The 20,656-nt window shown below is 39.8% G+C and overlaps 4 protein-coding genes across 5 annotated transcripts; 1 reads left to right on the top strand and 3 right to left on the bottom strand.

Moving 5' to 3' along the window:
* Positions 1-213: 213 nt before the first annotated feature.
* Positions 214-3,988, bottom strand: LOC145903932 (L-threonine 3-dehydrogenase, mitochondrial-like). 2 transcript variants are annotated; one of them, XM_082992123.1, is made up of 8 exons: positions 3,835-3,988; positions 3,371-3,484; positions 3,003-3,176; positions 2,603-2,751; positions 1,918-2,005; positions 1,505-1,623; positions 1,156-1,306; positions 214-1,033 (listed from the first exon to the last, which is right to left on the bottom strand). In XM_082992123.1, the coding sequence occupies exons 1-8, from the start codon at positions 3,974-3,976 to the stop codon at positions 891-893; spliced, it is 1,080 nt and encodes a 359-aa protein (XP_082848249.1). In that variant the 5' UTR covers positions 3,977-3,988; the 3' UTR covers positions 214-890. The 2 variants fall into 2 exon arrangements, with proteins under 2 accessions (XP_082848249.1, XP_082848250.1); XM_082992124.1 differs by having other exon boundaries at positions 978-1,095.
* Positions 3,989-5,783: 1,795 nt separating this feature from the next.
* On the bottom strand, positions 5,784-7,707 carry LOC145903489 (uncharacterized). The gene is made up of 4 exons (XM_082991572.1): positions 7,479-7,707; positions 7,314-7,416; positions 6,927-7,059; positions 5,784-6,662 (listed from the first exon to the last, which is right to left on the bottom strand). Exons 1-4 carry the CDS (start codon positions 7,557-7,559, stop codon positions 5,891-5,893), a joined length of 1,089 nt encoding a protein of 362 aa, XP_082847698.1. The 5' UTR covers positions 7,560-7,707; the 3' UTR covers positions 5,784-5,890.
* A 1,300-nt stretch (positions 7,708-9,007) lies between these two features.
* LOC145902659 (U3 small nucleolar ribonucleoprotein MPP10-like) lies at positions 9,008-11,346 on the bottom strand. The gene is made up of 3 exons (XM_082990711.1): positions 9,917-11,346; positions 9,494-9,625; positions 9,008-9,420 (listed from the first exon to the last, which is right to left on the bottom strand). The coding sequence occupies exons 1-3, from the start codon at positions 11,336-11,338 to the stop codon at positions 9,316-9,318; spliced, it is 1,659 nt and encodes a 552-aa protein (XP_082846837.1). The 5' UTR covers positions 11,339-11,346; the 3' UTR covers positions 9,008-9,315.
* A 2,888-nt stretch (positions 11,347-14,234) lies between these two features.
* On the top strand, positions 14,235-20,409 carry LOC145901944 (uncharacterized). Its single transcript, XM_082989763.1, has 14 exons — positions 14,235-14,332; positions 14,685-15,002; positions 15,391-15,914; positions 16,005-16,117; positions 16,183-16,374; positions 16,661-16,765; positions 16,989-17,183; positions 17,590-17,746; positions 18,015-18,170; positions 18,601-18,733; positions 18,875-18,995; positions 19,132-19,189; positions 19,473-19,668; positions 19,910-20,409. The coding sequence occupies exons 1-14, from the start codon at positions 14,235-14,237 to the stop codon at positions 20,196-20,198; spliced, it is 2,655 nt and encodes an 884-aa protein (XP_082845889.1). The 3' UTR covers positions 20,199-20,409.
* Positions 20,410-20,656: the final 247 nt, after the last annotated feature.

The following is a 20,656-nucleotide window of genomic DNA, read 5'->3' as shown; positions in this document are numbered from 1 at the left end:
GTGTAATTTAATAACATTTGGTTAAATGTTTGTGATACAAGGTGACTTTTTTCTACAATACACTTGCGCCTCTGAATGCAAAAGATAAAGGAAATTTGGCACCCCTTGGGGAAACAGCTCGAAATCTTGCCAGAGCACTTTCTAATGTTGACGCCTCCAAAGCTCCAATTGTGTAAATGATAAGAGTTCAAGTGTACGCATCAAGTTGATCAGTCAGTATGTTAGGCTTTTATATTGGAAGGACCAAATTTAAACATCAATTGGTTTCGTGTCTTGGTGAAAGTAATATTTTTAAGTACAAAGACTAGAGCTAATAAGCTTTTATATTACAGCTTTTATATTCGGTACCAATAATTTTTTCTATGATTCTCATGAGTACGAAGTTGCAGATTATATGACCTTTGGCTAAAATATCGAATTGAAATCTATTACAAATTTTTCGAGAGTGTAACTGGCAAGAAAACGGTAACCTATCATCAAAAGGTTTTGCACATCTTGGTGAAAAAATGGTACCTCATATAATACTGCAACGTGCAGCACATGGAATCGAAAGTCACACGTACGTGATAAATGAGCCGCAATGTAAAAGTGGAATTGTTAGAAACAACTTTTAAGGCAGTATGTGGTCACGATTTGAATATTGAATACATATAAAAGGCGACCTGGATTTTCGATCAAAATCTATGAAATACTGAAAACGAGAGAATAAACAAGTTGTATAAAAGGGAGAGGTGATGAACAACACATAGAAGTGCAATAATTAGGGCGTTTACTTTTAAAACAATACGTAAATGTGGCGAAAATCTGACTTCTCATTTTGTTTCCATGAATTTTTGACATTTTACAACACAATAAAAAGTTGCATTTAGTTAGATTATCGTGATTTGTCATCAGATGGAAGCAGCGTCCTGTTCCAACTGCACTTGTATAGTTTCCAGCATCAATGTCACCAGGTCAGGAAGATCGTACTCGTGCGACAGACCCCAGTCCCTCCTCGCATTCGAGTCGTCAAATCGTTTCGGCCAGGAATCCGCTAGATGGTACAAAAGAGCAATAATTGTTTCCTTTTCGGGTGGCGGGCTCAGTGGTTCAATACTACAATTAAAATGATTTCTATTGCAATAAAACGCAGAGCAAATTAAGGCGTTTTAATACCAATGCTTTGTAGCAGTGGATTGACTTCATAAGAGATCTGGAAGTCGGGAATGTGTTTTCGGATTTCGGCAGTTATTTCGTCAGGCGTGAAGCTCATGGAATTGATGTTGTATGTCCTCTGCCTCAGAATCTCCTCAGGAGTTTCCATGTACTGTTAATAAAACTTAACTCCATAGATATTCTTACTTAACAAAAATCACAGTGGTTGTGACTTGAAAGATGCACAAATATTGGGTAACAATTCACACGTCCCTGTACAGTTTCGTGATATTGCCAACAGGACAAGAATATAATTAAATGGTTGTAACAATTAACTCGGTTCGATATACATTTTGTGGTAACGCCGTACCTGAATTGTCGCGTTGAGGCAGTCATCGATGTGCATCATGGGGAGTCTTGTGTCGGACTTCAATCCACACACGAACTTGCCTGTGGTGAGTGCGCTGTAGAAGATTTCAATCGCGTAATCTAGAATGCAGACGGATATAAACAGATTACAGCTTTCATCTTTCGTTGTCAGAGCTTCCTGTACACGAAACATATATGTTTGACCTTTCTTGCGCAAAAAATATTTCGGACAAGAGTGGGTTTTATTGAAAATTTTGCAGTCGGCGGCAAAATGCTGATAAAGGTCTTGACATGTTCCTTAAAGGGTTAAAATCAACGACTTATCCACATCGAGTAACGAATTTTCGTGACAGTTGCTCGTATTTAGTCTTAGTTTACCTGATGTAAATCTATTCATTCGTGTACATTGCATACCTGTTGTGCCTCCGCCAGGTTTTTCAGGTGACAAGATACCGGGAAATCGCAACGAACGAAAGTCAAGTCCAAAGCGGTGGTTGTAATACTATGCAGGAAAATAAGATAAAACAGTCAACAACGAAAATAAAGGCCATGTTCAAAATATATAAGGTTTATGCAATATGATGCAAGGTGAGACGGACAGATTTCTCTGTTTACTATTATTCACATAAGTTCATTCCAGTATACACCCCAACCGCATGACTCGTAACGAAAGTCTAAACATATGAAAATATGTTGTAAAAATGCCTGATCATTGCGCGCTATCGCCAAAAATGTAGGGCGAAAACAAAAAAGCAAATGCAGCAAGGTTGCAGCAGAGATTGTATGAGGTTGAGTTGCATCTGATGTTGTTTATTTTTTCAACAAGATTTATATTCAGGTGACCTTCACGCCCACCAATATCAACCAATCATCGAAGGTTTTTGTTGGTTGGAGGTCACTGTCCTGTGCAGTAATGCACTGTGCATTGCCCTCAGGCGCAATATGACGAAGATTACAACTGATATCAATCACAACACCTCGGCCGAAATTGACCTTACCGCTTAGACCGATATCCAGTCTTTGCCTTGAAAATTTTTATCTTTGCTTCGCAATACATTTATGCAAGAAGAGTTGTTTTTGTCTTCAATTAAACGCTTACCTCCCCCATTAGCTCGGCGTGCACTTTTGATACGCCGTATATTGTGTTCGGTCTCTGAATGCAGAAATCTGGCGTGGGATCTTTGGGCGAGTCGACTCCAAACGCTCCAATTGTGCTTGGGACGAACAGTTTCAACCCAAACTCAGTCGCTGTAACAAAGCAGACCTACAGGTTACAAGTGCTGTCTGTCATACGACCACGAGGTTTGATCCTGATATAAGCTTGTCACAATATCAGATAAATTTTGAGAATTGTTAATTCCTTGTTTGTAAATGTAATAAAATTAATAACTACTATAGTCCATGGAAACATTTATGAGCGGGCTTAAGAATGTCAGATAAAATTAGTGGAAAATAGTTTCGGATAAAAGCAAATAAGTACTGTAACAAAGTTTACTTACCGACATTTAATACATTGTGAAGCCCTTCGATGTTCACTTTTATCGCCAAAGGCACGTTCGACTCTCCCACCGCACTAAGTAGCGCGCTGAAATGAATCAACCAATCAGCGCCGTGATTTACAGTCAGCTGTTTGATGGCGTCATAATCCAAAATGTCGGCGTAGGCAAACGGACCTAAAAATTTGATCGTGTATTGTGTGACTGTATAGAAACCATTGAGATTTTTTATAATATGATGGATTGATGTTTGATTTGGAATTTGCCATAGAAATGGATATGATACTGCGCTTACTGTGCATGAAAACTGTCAACATATTTGTCAAGTTTCAGACTCAAATATTGGACAAGGTAGTGTTTGGAATACGCACCAGAAGCCAAAACACTGTTCGGCGCTTTTTTGATATCTGTGAGCAAGACGTTGTCCCTTCCAAATTTCCGGCGCAACTTTGCTGCTAGGTTTTGACCAAGCTGACCGAGACCACCTAAGGTAAGGTATTGGTAAAAAAATTCTTCTACTTGCTGTTCTTACAGCTTAAAAGATACAAAAAAGAATCCAGGGGCGGCATTACGAACACATCCCGCTTAGTTTAGCGAGCTCGGTATTGACGCACGACCTCGTCAAGTCGAAATTTGGTATTACGAAGTCTATGAATATGTCAAATATTGAAAAAAAAACAGTTATGTACGTAAATGAGAGCTGCAGACAGGTCTCATTGACCAATATGGCCCTTTTGCGCATATCATGTACGTAAAGTTATTGAACAAGTCGGCATACAGTCGGAATTGAACGGAGTATCAAATATCAAGCAGTATAAAAATGCTATTGTCAAACCTGTTATGACTACACGAGTGTTTTCCTTGCTGTCTGGGTACAGCAGGGTACTGGACAGCCTGTCCTGAATCACTTGTGGGGTCGTCGCAATGGGAAGACCTTTGCGAAACAGTGACATAAGCGTTTTTGTCGTTAAAGCCATTACCACGAGTGACCCTTACGTTGCAAATGCATGGTTAGTTTGAAAGTATATAGCTAAGTATTATCACGCTATACGCAATAAACCCACAAAATGCAGTTACATTTCAGTCTTTTATGTTTATTTTCGGCACAAACGTTATTACTTCGGCATTTTTACTGTTACGGCGCTAAACTTGCAAAATGACTGACATGCCTAATTTGCTTCCACTGCCCTATATTGCGATAGGTGATGCGGTAGTAAACAGGTTCTTTCGCGGTAGTTAAAAACACGTTATACGTTGGGCTCAAAACGTGTGGTCAGCCGATGTCATCACTTATGTGACTGTGTTGTTACCATCACGTACTTCCGCCACACACAAGATAGCGCGTCAAAAGTGACGTAACGCCCTGTTACTATAAAGGTTTTTTTTGGGATGCAAAATCGACCTGCAACTGCAAGCAACTACTTACGCTACCCATCCAGCAGAATTATACCGTTGCGAAACATATACTTTATTTTTACAAGATGTAATTTATGTGTAAAGGCAATACACATACAAATATTCTAAACTGACAACATTGGACTTTAACAAGCAAAGGGCCTTTAATTGTTGCGAAAGTACAGGCTTCTTTATCTGATAAATTATTTGGTTATCTTGTTATGGAAACTGTATTATTTCTTGATATGATCAGTGTTGATTAACGGTGAGTACTGGCACCTGACAGTTACCTATATCACAAATACTTCTTTAAAACCGACATAAAAAATACGGAATTGTTCTGTCTGGTTGAAGCTTAATATCACCAAACACAAAAACAAACTTACTTCTTGACAAAAAAACCTACTCAGCCTCGTGGTTTTAATACGATGTCCGCTAAACACTAGCGTTATGTTTTATTCCCAAAGTATTGTCACCCAAACACAATCACCCGCGTCGCGTCATGTCACTTCTAGCCAATCGGATACGTCTCAGGGCAGCCAACACCCACAAACGACGTAGGACATTGTAAGACGTCGGTCGGAAAGTATTGTCATTGAATCCAGTCAAAGACTGACGAAAATATCTCGGGTTTTTGTGGTAAGAAGGCAACAGTAACAATGTGTTTGAAGGCCAACTGTTTGAGCTTTGATCACGTTACGGAGTGCTTCAAACTAGTCGATTTCTAGAAGTCGATTCGCCTGTCTTTTAACCTGTGATGGTACCAATACCTGTACGCGATTTGTCACGTTGAAACCGCAACCACCTCTGTTTTTGTGCCTGTCTCTCTCTTGTGACATGGCATTTAGAAAAGAAAATTTGCCAGACAAACACGCTGACTGTCGCAGTGACGTCAGTGTTACATTCAAACTCTCGTCAAATCTTTTCCAAATTACCATCAAGGCCAGTGCAAAAATCTTAAGAAAAAACGCTATCATGCTGTCACTAGAAATCGTGATTTTTGCTGCCTATGCCACCGGACTGATTGATTTCTGACAGTTCAGAACACGAAAACGTGCCACGTTCAACCCTAGGCTGTCGGCGCCCCGGGCAGTGTGAACTCGTGTAGATTTAAAGCTTAGGCGTCAGCCGCAGACAACTAGAATTATACTAGAATGACCATAAAAGTTCGTGTATTCTCCAACAAAACACAAGAAACCAATTTGTGGTGTCTTTATTATTTAATTCCAGGTTGCGCAAGTGACTACAAACGGAATCTGTGATCTATGACGTAAATGCAAAAAACATGTGAATTACAGTTACAAAATTACGGAAGAGCAGACCATCTGCAACTTATGCCCCTGTGTCTATCGCAGACCACGAACTTTTCAGTAAAAATTAAAAGTATAGCGTAAAAACTTAGATCACATAAGAGTAGAAGATGCAGTTTGGTAAACGGAAATCGCACTTACCTCTGGTACCTACGCAATAAATCACGGTAATCATGTTAATGCAGACTAAGCCAAAGGTGGTGCTGGCCTGCCCGCCGTTTCAAGCCACCTCAAAATGTACGAGTGCTTTCTTCTGTAAGTGGGAGTCATGTTGCGGGTTAGGGGTAATCCCATTTGATCGCTGAACCTCACCTTCTTTTGCGAAGCCCCCTCCGACCCATCGCCGGACTTGGCTGGAATTTGTTTTGTCGCTTCCGGACGGGAAACGCTCTGACCCCGAACCCAAACGCGCGAAGCTGGGACAACGCGCAACACTGGCGCCATCCGGCGGGCGAGAAAACTCGTGTCTTTTTTTCGTGGGCCGAGGTATGATTCCAACTGCGCTCTGTACTGCTGCAAGTGTTCGCTTTTCAACGCCGATTTGGGCATGTCGCGTTTAAACGGACGAGGCTGCAAAGCTGACGTCACCACCACGCTCGCTCCGGCGCTATGTTTGTAGTGTATATGGGGCCTCATAATGGGCAAGCTGCGGGGCGTCAGTGACGGTGCCGGGGATCCCAGTTGCTGCCTCGGGGTTTCGGTGCGGCCCGATGTGCGCGACTGGACCCTGGATGGGATCTGAAACTCTCTGTAGCGCTGGAGTTGCTTCTGGGGTTTACTGATTTGTGCAGAAGCGGAGACGGTGCTGCGATTCTGGATTGGTTTTGGAAGCTTATTGGGAGTGAGACAAAGGAGTTCCCTCGTGCTGCTGATCACGGGAGGCTGATTGTAATTGTGCATGCGGCTTCCGTGATATTGCAGGCCTTGCAAGGTGTGGAAGGATCCTTTCGGCCTTGAGCTAATACACAATGTGCGTTGTATGCACTGGAGCAAGAATTACAAAGCTATGGGACAATTGTAGGGATGAATTTGAGGCAGCTATTGTATAAATTATTTTTGAAGAAAAATGCATATATTCGTATTACACGTACTTTGTGTTTTTACAACTCACTAAATTGTAAACTATACTCAGCTATTTATGGTTTGACTGTAGTGACAGACAAACATCGCAGACACAACTTGAATGCTTTGATTTATCTACATTATTGTTGCCACCCAATACCTTGTTCGCGAAGACGCCACTCTTCCAGTAGTTTCGTAGGGGTAATGCGGTGTCTGTGTCAGGGGAAAGGTCCTGGGCAGTGTCACTTCTAGTTCGGTTGACATGTTGTGGTTCGTGCTTGAAGCGAAATGATCTGTAACATGATGTTATAGAATGGTATTTACTTCCTGAAAGACTACTAGGTTTGTTGATGCATAATTGTGTAGTAAATTTCTTGTATAAACATTCGAATAATCCAAGATCACTTAAGATCAGGCACAAAATCTTAATGATGTCATATCAACTTTATGCACGCTCAGCACACCCGAAACACGTTAAAGAACAAGAAACATACAACAACTTACGGAGGCAATAATTGGATGTTATGCAAAAACTAAACTCAACCACCTTTATGGAAACCCTGCCTCTCCGAGAGCTTTGCTGATTTAACGAATTGATGACGTCTGAATGCAGACGAAGACGGTTGCCTTGGAGTTGGTAAACCAACGTTCTGAAAAATGCAAATTTACAGTTTTAAACACAATAAAAGCTGAGTTAGATTTCGGGATAAACCTTGACAAGAACTTCTTCAAACAGGTCCCGGCTGTGTTCGTTCATGCGTGACGACAAGGTAGATTCTTTGATTTTCGACATTCGAGCAGCAAGCCGTTTCTTTTTTCGATTTCATGCGAAACTTTGCTGCTGCGTTGGCAGTGCATCCGACTGACTGTATTAACAGCTTTACGTTATTACGATTGCAATGCAGACAGGTTGCCACGTTTAATGATTGCAGTTCTTTCTAATAAACTTGCAAATTTGAAACCGAACAATGAAGTTGCTACCAAGCATTTATTAAAACAAATACAAAATACAGTATGTCTTTTGAAGCAACAAAGCCTCTTTATTTTTTTTAGAAAAATCGATTTCGCTCATAGACTATAAGCTTCGAAGACGTAATTTACTGTCGCAGAAAAAAAGACAATGCCTAACCGAGGGCCAGATTCTCATAAGTTAATGAAGAAGTATTAAATAAAATATAGCCTACTTTGGTTAATAACATAGCCTGTGATTAGTTTTTACTCTTTGTGTCCTTGTGCGAAAATATGTAATTTTCCCATTCAATTTGGGGCCCAAATGCCCATGCATGCAATATTCTTGCATATATGTTACTTGAAAAAAATCTACAAAGAAACACTCCAACTGCATGTGCTTAAATATTTGTCCGATATACTACTAAATAAAAAACACCATCATTTTTGTAACAAAGTTACCGCATAATTGTGGGAAATTGCGACCACAGGCAATTGCGCAAAGCGATCTTGATACATTTACGTTGCGGTTACAAAATATCAATTGAGCCTGCTCTACCCAATTAAATATTTTTAAAACTTGTCAACTAAACTTTCATATAGACGAAACGTGGTAACTGCGTTCAGCTTGGTGGAAATTAGCTTTCTTTAACCTGTCGAGTCTGCCTTTCGCCGAAATCAATGTCCTAAACCCAGTTGCCAATCTTCCAAATGCGCAGACATACACGCCTGACAGCTTCAAATCGATACAAGAACGAATGGTTACTCTTTTGTCGACGCCAATACTTTTCCGCTATCCCGTTACGATTTGGCTCCTCCCAGGACGCCTGTTGGGCGATTTTGTAACGCGAACCCACGTCGAGACAAAGTCGGGGGAAGGGTTTAACCACCCAGTGCGGCCCGAGCACGCGCCCATGTGTAGGGGAAGCGGGTTTTAAGTGAAACTCACACCTTTGTAGTATTGAGACAAACGCTTGTTTCCCCGTCTATGCAAGCTGTATTTTTTCAAACTGAAATACAGACAGGGCCACCCATTGTAAGCCTTATTAGTGCAGCTAGGTGACTGTTCTCGGAGGACAAGATCGTCACCAGTCACCAAGCTGTACTTATGAGACTTATAATAGGTCGAAACAGTGCCCTCGTCTGCAGCTCACTTGAACCATATTATTCGATCCACTGCTCAAATCTGTTTTTGTTTCGATTTACATATCCTTTACTTTTATATTAGGCTATATTTGGTCTGTTTTTGTTTAATAAACAAAGCCATTAGACCACACCATTTTTTGTGCAGAAAAAAAATAATCCGTCTGGTAACAGGTGTTACAAAATATGACATAGGCGTAATTCTCTGTATAAACAGAGGCCGTAGTCTGTCAATATTATTCCAACACCCCAATGCGCAATTTTATGAATCACGCATGCAAGGTTGACCTTTTTGGAAAAAAATTGGCGACAGCGTCCTTTACGGTTTATTAACTATTCATTAGGGCTGCTGTTAAGGGTCGATGCCCACGACAAAATACTCTTGCTCGTGATTGCGTTACCGAAAAGCTTCTGGCAACCCACAGAATGAACTGAAGTTAAGTCAAACTGTGTCCAATTCAAGCTGGCTTTCTTTTATTAAAAATCTTTTGAGATTTCTTTTCCTCTAGTTTCCCAAAGAACGATTTCGACGAGGTCAAATTCTCCCGCTGTTTGGATGTTGCCTGTAAAAGAAAACAAGACAAAGTTAGTGAATATTGTCTGGTAATGTGGAAATCTTTATTTATTATATTATACCTTGACAATGGTAGTTTGGCTTCCTGGTAATTTGGCTTGCTGTTCAAGTTTGTTGATGGCTTGCAGTGACTTCAACTTTTCATTAGTTTCAGCTAACGCTTGGAGTTTTTCACTTCGTACCGTTGCTCGTGCCTTAGAGCAGAACAATTATCATTATAACTAAGATCTAATAAAAAATCTAACTAAGGCAATTATATTATCTCTGGGGTAAATGCACCACTAGTAATTATGCAATGCACTGCTGCGGGCAGTTGTGCCATTATTGGTTGTCTATCCCTGCTGTATAAGATTAAACACTGAATTCAATTTAATTCTCGAATGAAACAAAATATATATGAAGGTTTATTTTCATGATAAAAAAAAGCTTCGACATTTTCAAAATAAGGCATTCTTATTGTTTTGATATATTAGTAAAGCACACACCTTTTGTTTGGCTTTCTTTTTCCTTCTTTCTCTTTTCTTGTCAGTAGATGTCTTTTCAGCATCAGCTTTCATGTTAGTTTGGGTCTGAACTTCCTCTGGAGCGAGCATATGTGACTCAGCATGTGAAATTGGTTGAACCTCTTCCATGGCGATTGCAGGCAAATTTTTAATGACTTTTATTTCTGGTTCAGGCTGCGCAGCTCTGAAGTGAAAGTTCGACAATGCGTCCAACTTTCGGAACAAATCCTTCATCAAGGATTTCAGTTCAACATGGTCTGGATGTTCTTTTTCCTCCTGTGACTGACCAGAGATTTTGTTTAAGTATTCTTTCTCGTATATCTCATGTAGTGACAGTTTGGATTGTTCAGAGTTCAGCACAATCTTCTTTTTAAAATCATGCGGGTTTTTCAGGTCCTTAATCTTTCTTTGGACGTCATCCCAAGCTCTTTCCTTGATCCTCTGGCAAATTATGCTTTCCAAATCATGAGTGTGCTCATCTGTGATTTCAGGAGCAGTGCGTTGTGTCTGGTCAAACTGGAGCACTTCTTCAAGCAAACTGTTCACCGGACGTTTGGTCGCCGTGGTTTCACCTCTCATTTGCCAATCAGGATCAGCAAGTGCACGTTCCTCGACCTTCTCAATTTTTCTTGTTAACTTTTCATCTGCCCGTCCAACTTTTGGAAGGGTTTCTACTTCAGTCTCATCTTGTTTTTCTTCATTTAAAGGTGCTACATCCTCGTAAAAGTCCTGGTATTTAAGTTGACGTGCAGATGTATGGTCTTCTTCATCTTCATTGAGTTCAATATTCTCTTCTTCTGACTCTTCGTCAGGAAGTTCACCTTCATCGTCAGTAGAGGGGATATCATTGAAATAGTCAATGTCATCGTCATTTCCTTTTCCACCTGCTGGTGCTTCTTGGTTGTTCAAAAATTTCTCCATCTGTCTAAGACTGAAAAATTTATCATCAACCACAGTTTTTTCAAACTCTTCAGGTTTGTCTAAACTTTCATTGTAATTTTCTGTATCTTCGTCATAGTCCTCTTCACCCTCTTCATTTTCTGATGAATTATCTGAAGCATTTTCTGACACATCGTCAATTAACAAGGAATCTCTTTCTTTATTTTTGTCCAAAGTAAAATCTTCTTCATTCTCAAATTTGAAAATTTGTTTTCGGAGTTGTAGCAAAGTGTCATTGTTGAACAAGTCAACCTGTTGCCAGATTTGTTCCTCTTCAAAGCCACTGGTTAAGAGCTGTGGAAACGGGTCATTCTTCACAGTATTTCCAAACTGTTTTGCCAGTTTATATATATTTCCCACAATCTTAACAAATTGTCTTGATATATCTGAGTTTCCATTTAGGAAGGGTGTTGGCAATTCGCTTAAGTCATTAAATTGACACAAATCATCCTTAATTGTATCCATTGCTGGAAACACCTGAGTATAAAAAAGTTAACATCTGTGATGCATACATGCAGCAATCGGTGGTTAGTCAATTGATGTTACAAAATTGCAACATGTATGCACAATCTCAATTAAGCAAGTAACTAACCGTAATGCGTAAGATAGTTGTTCAAAAATTAAGAATAAAAGTGTACCTGAAACTGGGGTTTACAGTATACAAAAGCACAGCTCAACCACAAAATTGATTAAACCAGGATTATGGCACCCTTAAAAGAAAAACTTTTAACCGGAAATGGCAAAAATATGTTTTCGGAAAATCTGATACATGCAGAAATAATGTTATTTGTAACTAACAACAACAATTGCACGCAAATTAAGTTAAGTTTTATTGCGAATGTCCCAAGAAAGTTATGGAATATCACAAGTTATTACAAAAAAAAACAATTAATCATAATTAGACGAAAGCAACACAAAGTACATTACAACAAAAAATTATTTTCAGTAACAAGACAGCGGACACATGTCGGATGATAGCAACGAGTTGTACCACCTGCGTTGTCATTTTATTATATTTGAAACAAGAAGATTCAGACAAATACATTCGCACTGCTATAAATTTTCATAATTAGAGTTGGTTTAAAGAGATGAATTGATGTTGGTACATATTACATTGCTAAACTAAAAATCAAGTAAACTGTTTTAATTCGTACATATCTCTCATCCATTTCTATGCCAGAGCAATTCACACACATATTAACATGTGCGTTTCGTTTGTGATTTCCATCCCAACATACAAAGTGGACGCTTGTCGTCATACAACAGTTAGTAAATCTATGCACCTAATTTGTTTTTATTTCTTTGCATCTTTTAGAAAAAAAAGGTTTTCATAAGCTTGCGGACGTTACTTGTACGTCACACTGTCACTTGCTTCCGCCTGCGGGCCACAGCGTATGGTTTTCGCAGCGTTTGCGAGAATCAACTTTTGACCAGAAAGATAGTGCTTCAGAAATACACGTACATATCTCACCCGTAGTAAGTTTATTTGTTGTATGATCCGTTACAGTCAAAATCTTTTGTCCTGCGATGGAAAGTATAATGTTGATAAAGGTAATGAAAGTTATTATGGCGTTAGTTTAACTGCTAAAAAGTGAAACATGCGATTTTGGGTGGAAACCATAGCTCAAGCAATTAGTTTGCCTGCCGATGATATAGAAAATAATAATGTTAGCTTGTTTAAGCAGCTTTAGGTAACCAAATTGATTTTGAAACTGCTACTGGCAACAAATTTGCAAATTTGTGACTACTTAAACCTGTGACAAGATCTATGTGCGAAGAGCATCTATAAATTGCTGTCAACGTCTATTTTGATACGCGTATAAAGTGCTTTCTTGAGCAACTGCGGAAAAATGGAAACGCCACAGGATGCCAACTTGGAGATGAAAAAAATCGTTGATGTTAAAGGTAGTTTTTTGTGGTTTGTATTTGAACCTGCGGACGACAACACACAATTTAAACTGTACGCTGGCTTTATGCAGCAGTGGGTAAAACGTTTAACGGTTTGTGCGGGACATGTAATAAGCCAACTGTTTCAACCACAAATAGGCCTGCATGGTTTGTAGTGTTTCAACTTTTTGTTTTGACCATAAGACTGAGGGACGCTGTGCAATTTGTCATGTTTATTATCGGACACACTATAGACGGAAAGTACGCACCTCATTTGTTATATGAGACTTCCGTGCAAAGTACCGGTCCACGCGAATGTCGTGCTTACCACAAGAAAATTGACTCTTTTAATAATAGGGTGAATCGAGTAGAATGATAAACAACGTACCTGATGACTTGTAACTGCCAAACGCACCATTACGATTGGTATCATTAAATGTCATTTTCAGGATTTGGAATTAAAGGGAATACATCAATAATTCGTAGAATTCGGATTGGCCAGAATTGAATATCACTAATTTTCTGGATTCGGCTCAATCGAACACAAGTTATACTGAAGGGCCTTATACTATTCCTTGTAATGTCATCAAATATTCGATACGACTTCGACTGAAACGAATTATTGTAACTTTTCAACTTTCGTACGACCAACCACCGTGCACTTGAATCACGACAAAATATCCCACACCTTTACATTCCATATAAGCTTAAAAAACTATATTTTTACGGTAGCTACTGACCTACGTTCAGGTGTTCGTTATTAAGGATAAGGTTATTTTATTGCATTGCAGAGCGAATCATCAACGATAACGACAGCGGGGTTGATTATTTGGGACACACATTGTACGCTGAAGCTCTAGCAGAGACGATCGCTAACGTTTCGAGTCCGATCACGATTGGGGTTTTCGGAAGGTGGGGAAGCGGAAAAACTTTCCTCATCAAACATGTTTGCAGTAAGTTTTATTGCTCTTGTGGGGTCATGGTTAAGGTGTTGTTTTTGTTATTTAAATGTGCTTTAATTCAAGATGGGACATAAATCAATGGATCATGGCTAATCATGCTCACAAAAATATAATCTCGACCAAATAGTTGGCGAACTAAATTTAATGCAAAGTCATGTACCCTAATAATGGCAGTGGAACGGTAAAACCTACAACGTTATCTGCAATCGTGGACGTGCTCAAAAATAACAAGAATTCATACGTTGATGTAATTGACAGATATTCTGCGCCGCAAGCAAGCTCAGTTTGAAGTCGACCACGCCACACCCTCGGGACAAGGATGTTGTAGCAGTAAAGGTCTAAAAATTGCCGTCGTTGTGATTTGTGTCATTCTTCTTGCTGCCGGTATCATTTTGCTCATTCCACAAGTATTCACAGTACCATCGGCACTTCACAATCACACCAATCACTCTTCTACGACAAACAGGTGCGTGTGGGATTTCGAAGTTAAGTATAGCGAAACTAAGGACTGAATGGTTGTAAGGGAAGCAGCTCTGCCGCCAATTATTTATAATATTCTTCGGTGTTTCGGCGCAATCAACCGTTTCCCGTGTGCTCAGACTGAATTGCTGTGAAACTGATAACAGAAAATAACTGGTTGTTAGCCCACCACTAGGCATCAGGTTTCAAAGTCACCAAACTGTAAAATGTCTTGAAAAGATAGGATGTGTAAAGTATTACGGCTCTACGAGCTTTGTAAATGATATTCCAAACATTACACTTACCAAAAAACATAGAAAAACAAAGGGCCTGCGCAGTGGGGCGATCCCGCCTTGCTATGCGTAAGCATGGCATTACTTCAACATAGAAAATTTTTTTTTTAGATTGGATTAAAACCCTTGTGGGTTTAGTCTATTTACAAAAGAAATAAAATTAATGCAATTCTGGTGTAAACGTTTACAATTCATACACCTACTTTGCAGCAGTAGTCCCACAATCAGCAACCACACGGCTGGTCCTCCATCAACAGGCATCACAGTCAGACAAACCCTCTCCATCGTCATGCTGTCGCTGTCGGTGATCCTTGCCGTTTCTGTGTTCGTCATCGTATATTTCAACGACTACTTTCCTGTAATGCCCAACCTCTCCAACGCCAGGCTGTTGCTAATGTGTGCTCTTGCCAGAATGCCTGTGAGGGGAGTGGACACGGCCACTTTGCGAGGTGGTCAGCCCGATTACGACTTGGTTTGTGATGATGCACCAAGCGATCCTTCCGTTATAGAAAACACTGTGGAACAAAGGTTTGTGAAATGTTAAAACCAAATGTTTATCAGAGAAAGCGTCATACCCAAGCTAAGGGTATGCTTTTGTACGTGACCTGTTTTGTTATTTGTTTGGTTTTTATTACCCAATTATTTTGTTGCAAAAACGGTTGTTTGATAAACCACGTGAAAATCCAATTACGTACTTCAGATCTTACAACGGTTAGCTTATATAACATTCGCGCCCTAACAGACAATATTATTTCTTTTATTTTGTTCGGTTTATATTCATGTTTTGTATTTCCATTTCTCAGTTTTTTTGCGCTTTGAATGCTTTTTTAAAACATTCAATGGTCAGTTTTATTGTGTTGGGTTTACTAAAACTCCCCAATTTTTCAGCTGATAACAAACCACATTTCTCGTTTAGGTATCTCTTCGTTAACTTCAACGCATGGGCATGTGCCGGTACCGACAACCTATGGGCCGGGATCGCCACCGCTCTTGTTGTGGCCGCGGAAGCTGAGTTCGGAAGAGTAACGACCAGACTTACCAGAATGCTCCAAATCGTCACAGTTCGAAACCAAACTTCTTCAAACGAACGGCGTCAATTCTTTGCCAGATTGGGAGATTGCAATCAAGCAGCCGAGGACATTCTTAAGGACTTGGGCGTGGTGCAGAGCATGGTTGCGTACAACGATTGGAAAAACGAATTAAAAGGAGAACAGGCAGAAGACTCGAAAAACTGGTGGGTAGTTACCTATGCCAATTCTATGCAGGCCAGCGTTTCTTTCCAATACCTCAAAAATTTGGCTATCGTTGTTTCGATGGAAGATCCCTTGGCGCTTAACGCTGCCAGTGGTGAGAATTGCAACGACAGCGAAAAGGCTCCTTTAATCAACGAGGGTAGTAAGCAGGGTGATAATAAAACTGTTCGGAGAAATGTGGATGGAAGTCAAGGTAATGAGGTCGGAAAGAAACAGGGCGTGAATAATGTTTATGAGAATGGGCAAAGTGTTCCGTCTAACTTGACCAGCATCAGAGTTCTGTTGTCAAAGTATTCCAAAACATCGTGCAACATTCCAATGTTCGTTTGGATGGTATTTCTTCTTTTTCTACTACTTATTCCTATACCACTGACGATATACGCAGAAGCGGTAAGCGTGTTAACGTTAGTACATTTACCACCTATATTTATTGTAATTCGGCGCTTTGCAATCAGACGACCGCAGCTATTCCGGCAGCCACACTAGCTCTAGCCTGGCTTCCTGGTGTGACAGCGGGAGTGTTCGCCGTCATTCGGTTCATCTACGCAATGGTAAATTCCCAGAATTCCCGCATTAACTCTGCCTTGAAGGGAACTAGAGCAACCCTGCAAGCTCAACTTGGGGTCATGAATCAAATTAAATACGAGGTAGGCCAGAAGGTTTACTTTCATCATGCTCGTGTTTAAATTGTATATAATAAGGAAATTAACTGGGTTTTGTGCCAAACACGCAAACACTCATGGCGCGTTTATCTCATCTTTTACCACTTTCCGAAACCATTTCGCTTGTATTCATTGTATTTCATTGCACTTGTGCATATATTGTTAGCGATGCTAATGAAGATTGTGGTGACTATATGACAAGGCAAATATTTACCTAATTATGCTGAATGACTAACTAGGAATTTATCTGATACTGTGTACTCTATTTCAGATCACCCATATTACCCAACTTGTGCAATGTGCTGAGCTTTCACACAGGAAACAATACAAGTTTGTAATTGTAGTTGACGACCTTGACAAAATATCCCTTCCAAAGGTGCAAGTCCAATCCCTAAATTAGAAGCTGTTTTCGCATTGTGTGACAGATAAAACTAGCGTTGTCTTACTACATAGACTTACCTCAAATTTGCATTTTGTGCAATAAATATTGTATACTGTACGCAGATAAACAATAACAGTAAGAAATAAACTGGTGTTGGCACCGGTGAATATATAGGGTCATGGAGCCTTGTCCCTATATTAGATTACTTTCTTTTCAGGTAAAGTCTGTTTTGGATGCTGTAAGTATTTTGCTGAGCGATCGTTACTCACCGTTCGTGTGTTTGATTTCAATAAACTCACGGGTGGCGGTAGAGAGCATTGAACACGCCTTCAGCATTGGGCAGGAACGAGCCAGAGTCAGCGCCCAGAAGTACCTGAGAAAGATTATCAACCTCCCCTTCTGCCTTCCAACGGTGCGTTAACTGTTGGTGCTTGGTTCACTCATGTCATATTTCTCTGTCGTGGGAAAAAATGGCAATTCGTTTCTGTGACGTGTTTTTTGGCGGCAAAAAAGTTTAACCCTAATTTTCTTGAGATTTGTTCGAACATTGCAATGACCAAATATCACTTTTGAAGCTACATGCGGTCGTTGCTATAATGCATTCAAAGCATGTATACTACAAAGTTCTTATGCCCTCTTCAATCCATGTGCTTTACAGTCATGAACAGCTGATGTTATAGCACTGCAGTTGGCGATGTTTACAATATTTATTACACAACAAGTCGTATCATTCAAATTTACTTTAAATACAGATTTGAGCAGATTGGGTGCTCAAAACGTGGCAAAATGAAACTCAATTAAACAAATATCTTTCAAAGGTCAAGGAAAAAAAACGATACATTGGAGGTCTTATCGACCAGGCTGATAAATCGAGGAACGAACTCATTTCCAAACCTAACCTGCCGCCACCCCTTCACAAACACGCAATCGATCCGAGTTTCAACTTTCCAACCTTGGAAAAGGCATTCCCCAACAGTGAGTCTCCACAATCTGATTGCATTGAGTCGAAAAACTTGACTGAAGTTTTATAATTTACATTTACTTGTTTACTTTTCTTTATACGATAACTCAATGGGAATAAGTTTGTTCCCAAATGGGAACTGAAATTTATGTATGTACCTGAACAAGAGCAAGAAGTACAACAAATTATTATGTTTTTTTGCAATAGCGCCACCGAAGCAAGATTTACATTGAACTGTTTTTCCGACGATATACCATGAGTTACGTTTTGTAATTGTTTTAGTGCCAGTGATGTTCATGACGGGGCCTCATCAGGAAACCTATGTGAATAAACATCATTATGGAGCTTTAGGGGAACGAGCACAAACTACAGACGTTGAAAGAAAACCTCACACCAGCTCTGCTCCATCACAATACGAGCCGATTACTATTTCAAGAGGTATAAAACTCGTCTATTAGTTTTGCCACTAGCAACACCTCATGGATGTGCGCTGCTGGTTTTCTTTTGGTTTGTGTCACATAATTCAGATGACATGGGCCTCAACATGGCATTGTCGTTTAAGGGAATTAAATCAAGAAGACAATTACCGAACACGCAGAGTCGAAATATCAACTTGAATTTAATAATCTTCCGACGCCATTCTAATTGATCTGCGATTCACATAAGCAGTGAGCCTTGTTTTGGCCAGCGCTTACTTTAAAGACGACCTTAACATTAACGAATCATACAAACATCTGCATATAACCTATGTTATCAAGCGAAATATTTTTCTTCGTAATCAACATTTACAGAGCTGTCTGCTATGATTGCTTGTTTGAACTTTTGATGAAAATGCTAATATTTCGTAAAATTCACGTTGTTGATGTAGAAAAAGTAATAAAGTTCGAAAAAACCGAGAAAAAATTGCCAAGACGCGACCTGGAATCGCAACTTACACCGTTGAAGGAAGAAGCTGGACATCCGTCCCATTTAAAGGACAAAGAATTTCTGTTTCTCTGCAGGTTTACTATGCCCTTACTATAGCCTTCCCTCACAGCTTACACCAAACAACGTTATGATGTTTAAATTGTGCCGTCGTTGAATTGATCATATCGTATTCTGCGTTTTTTTGCAGTTCCAGTAATGACGTATTGCTTTCACAGGAAGTTCTTCTTCAAAAACGATTTGATCCAAGAGAGCTTGGAGGGGAATCCCCGAATGATCAAGAGGATTTTCAACATCGTGACTTTGACGGCAACGATTATGAATCGATACCACAAAATGGTATGTAGAAGCTGGCAACGAATTTAAATCGTGCGTATCACAGACCATGTTAAATCCAATACTACAGCATCGGATTTCAGAGTTCAGGGTTTGGTTCAGTGTTAAATATGTTGATTTTTAATTGCAAAAAAATCAGGTTTGCAAAGAGATCTACATAAAGAAGCTGAGTCAAAAAGATGGTTCAACAAGCGAAGGTAAATTACTAAAACATTGCTTTTTAATCGAAATCCACTAGTTCTAGAATTGGTTTCCTTGCTAGAGCAAAAACAATCGTTTCTCCAGCTTTGTGATTTTACGATGGGAAGAAAATAAAAGTTTCTGTTTTTATTCATTGTGGAATACGAACATATCGTTGAAAACGACTTGACTGGCACGCGTTGCTTTTTTTCCTCTTTTTACTAAAATCAATATTTCGTCTGTTGCGCTACCATTTTTCCGTTTTCCGCACTCACTAAATTCTTGGACTTTGCATTTTAGCGACAAACGAAGATGTGGTTGATATTCGTGATGCCAAAGTAGCCAACGACCTCGTCATCTGGACCATTCTTACAGAACAGTGGCCTTACAAGATGAGTTACATCATACAAGTAATTCAAGACTCCGACGATAAGGTGGACGTTGACCTGGTCGGGAAGAAAATTGCCGATGATATGCCTCTAATGAGTATCTACAGGTGATTTTAAACAACAAGACACGTAAAATACAACAGAAAATGGCATCTACATAAATTAAAGCCGTGTTTCGAAACGACAGGCTCTGAAAAATTTCTCTACACTCTAAATGAATATCTAGACGTAAGTTGGGACTGCGCTTCTTAGTTGTTCTTGGCAAACCTACCGACCTACGTTCATTCAATCACTGCGAAACAACTTGTATTACAACTTCGAAAGAATATTGATATTTTTGTAATGCAGGGATATCATGATTCCCGAATTCGATTTGGCAAAGAATCAGGCCATGACAAACATGGACGCAGACGCAAATTTGTTCGAAAACTGCTTGAAACAACTCAATTTTCACAAAAGCCAAGCAAAACTTTTCAGTCGGTATTCTGTTAATCTTGACCACGGTATTCGGGTGCCCATCGCCCACCAGAGGGAACTTGTTGCGATTGCTAAGCACCAAGCAGCAGTAGCGGCAGCGACATCTTCTACACAGAGTTCACAGCCGTCTACTTTATCTACGCCGTCAGCATCTGGATAATGTAGGACAATAATTTCAACTCTGGACACAGTTTTTATTCATCAACTTAAAATTGTCTCTGTGCTTTTATTGGAAATATGTCGCTTTAAATATGCGCACAACAAAGACCACCAATGTGCTGCAAACAGTTGTGCAGACACTATTTCGACCCATTAAGTCTCGTCAGTGCAGCAGGTGACTATTGTGCTGAACTAGTTGGTAAGCTAGCCAGGATCAAATTCTTTTACTTTGTGGTGGTACGATCTGTTGAAAATACACATCTAGGTACTGAACAGCAGATGCTAATCAAGTGTGCAGAAACGATTTTCTTGTTGCAACCGTCATCCTTTTCCTATTGCATGTATCCTCTGTATTGCCTTCCTCGTGTTCATAAAAATAAACATGACGAAATGCATGTCGAAGTGTAATTGAGATATAAATCGAGGTTCGCCTATAAAAACTCAAACCAATTGGCGGTT

This window comes from Ascidia mentula, chromosome 5 (genome assembly GCF_947561715.1).
Source record: "Ascidia mentula chromosome 5, kaAscMent1.1, whole genome shotgun sequence".
Classification (NCBI taxonomy): Eukaryota; Metazoa; Chordata; class Ascidiacea; order Phlebobranchia; family Ascidiidae; genus Ascidia; species Ascidia mentula.
Note: the sequence above shows the minus strand (reverse complement) of the source record. Positions and strands in the feature narration are given on the sequence as shown.

Excerpts from the sequence above, each read along its gene's own strand:
- LOC145903932 (XM_082992123.1), bottom strand. The coding sequence starts at position 3,976 with ATGGCTTTAACGACAAAAACGCTTATGTCACTGTTTCGCAAAGGTCTT. Across the intron at positions 3,177-3,370 it reads GAACAGTGTTTTGGCTTCTG|GTCCGTTTGCCTACGCCGAC; the intron begins GTGCGTATTCCA and ends TCAAATTTTTAG. Across the intron at positions 1,624-1,917 it reads ACCTGGCGGAGGCACAACAG|ATTACGCGATTGAAATCTTC; the intron begins GTATGCAATGTA and ends TCTGCATTCTAG.
- LOC145903489 (XM_082991572.1), bottom strand. The coding sequence starts at position 7,559 with ATGTCGAAAATCAAAGAATCTACCTTGTCGTCACGCATGAACGAACAC. Across the intron at positions 7,417-7,478 it reads TTGAAGAAGTTCTTGTCAAG|AACGTTGGTTTACCAACTCC; the intron begins GTTTATCCCGAA and ends TGCATTTTTCAG. Across the intron at positions 7,060-7,313 it reads GAGGCAGGGTTTCCATAAAG|ATCATTTCGCTTCAAGCACG; the intron begins GTGGTTGAGTTT and ends ATCATGTTACAG.
- LOC145902659 (XM_082990711.1), bottom strand. The coding sequence starts at position 11,338 with ATGGATACAATTAAGGATGATTTGTGTCAATTTAATGACTTAAGCGAA. Across the intron at positions 9,626-9,916 it reads AAAAGAAAGCCAAACAAAAG|GCACGAGCAACGGTACGAAG; the intron begins GTGTGTGCTTTA and ends TTCTGCTCTAAG. Across the intron at positions 9,421-9,493 it reads GCCAAACTACCATTGTCAAG|GCAACATCCAAACAGCGGGA; the intron begins GTATAATATAAT and ends TTTCTTTTACAG.
- LOC145901944 (XM_082989763.1), top strand. The coding sequence starts at position 14,235 with ATGGTTGTAAGGGAAGCAGCTCTGCCGCCAATTATTTATAATATTCTT. Across the intron at positions 15,915-16,004 it reads TCGGAGAAATGTGGATGGAA|TTCTGTTGTCAAAGTATTCC; the intron begins GTCAAGGTAATG and ends CCAGCATCAGAG. Across the intron at positions 16,118-16,182 it reads TGACGATATACGCAGAAGCG|ACGACCGCAGCTATTCCGGC; the intron begins GTAAGCGTGTTA and ends CTTTGCAATCAG.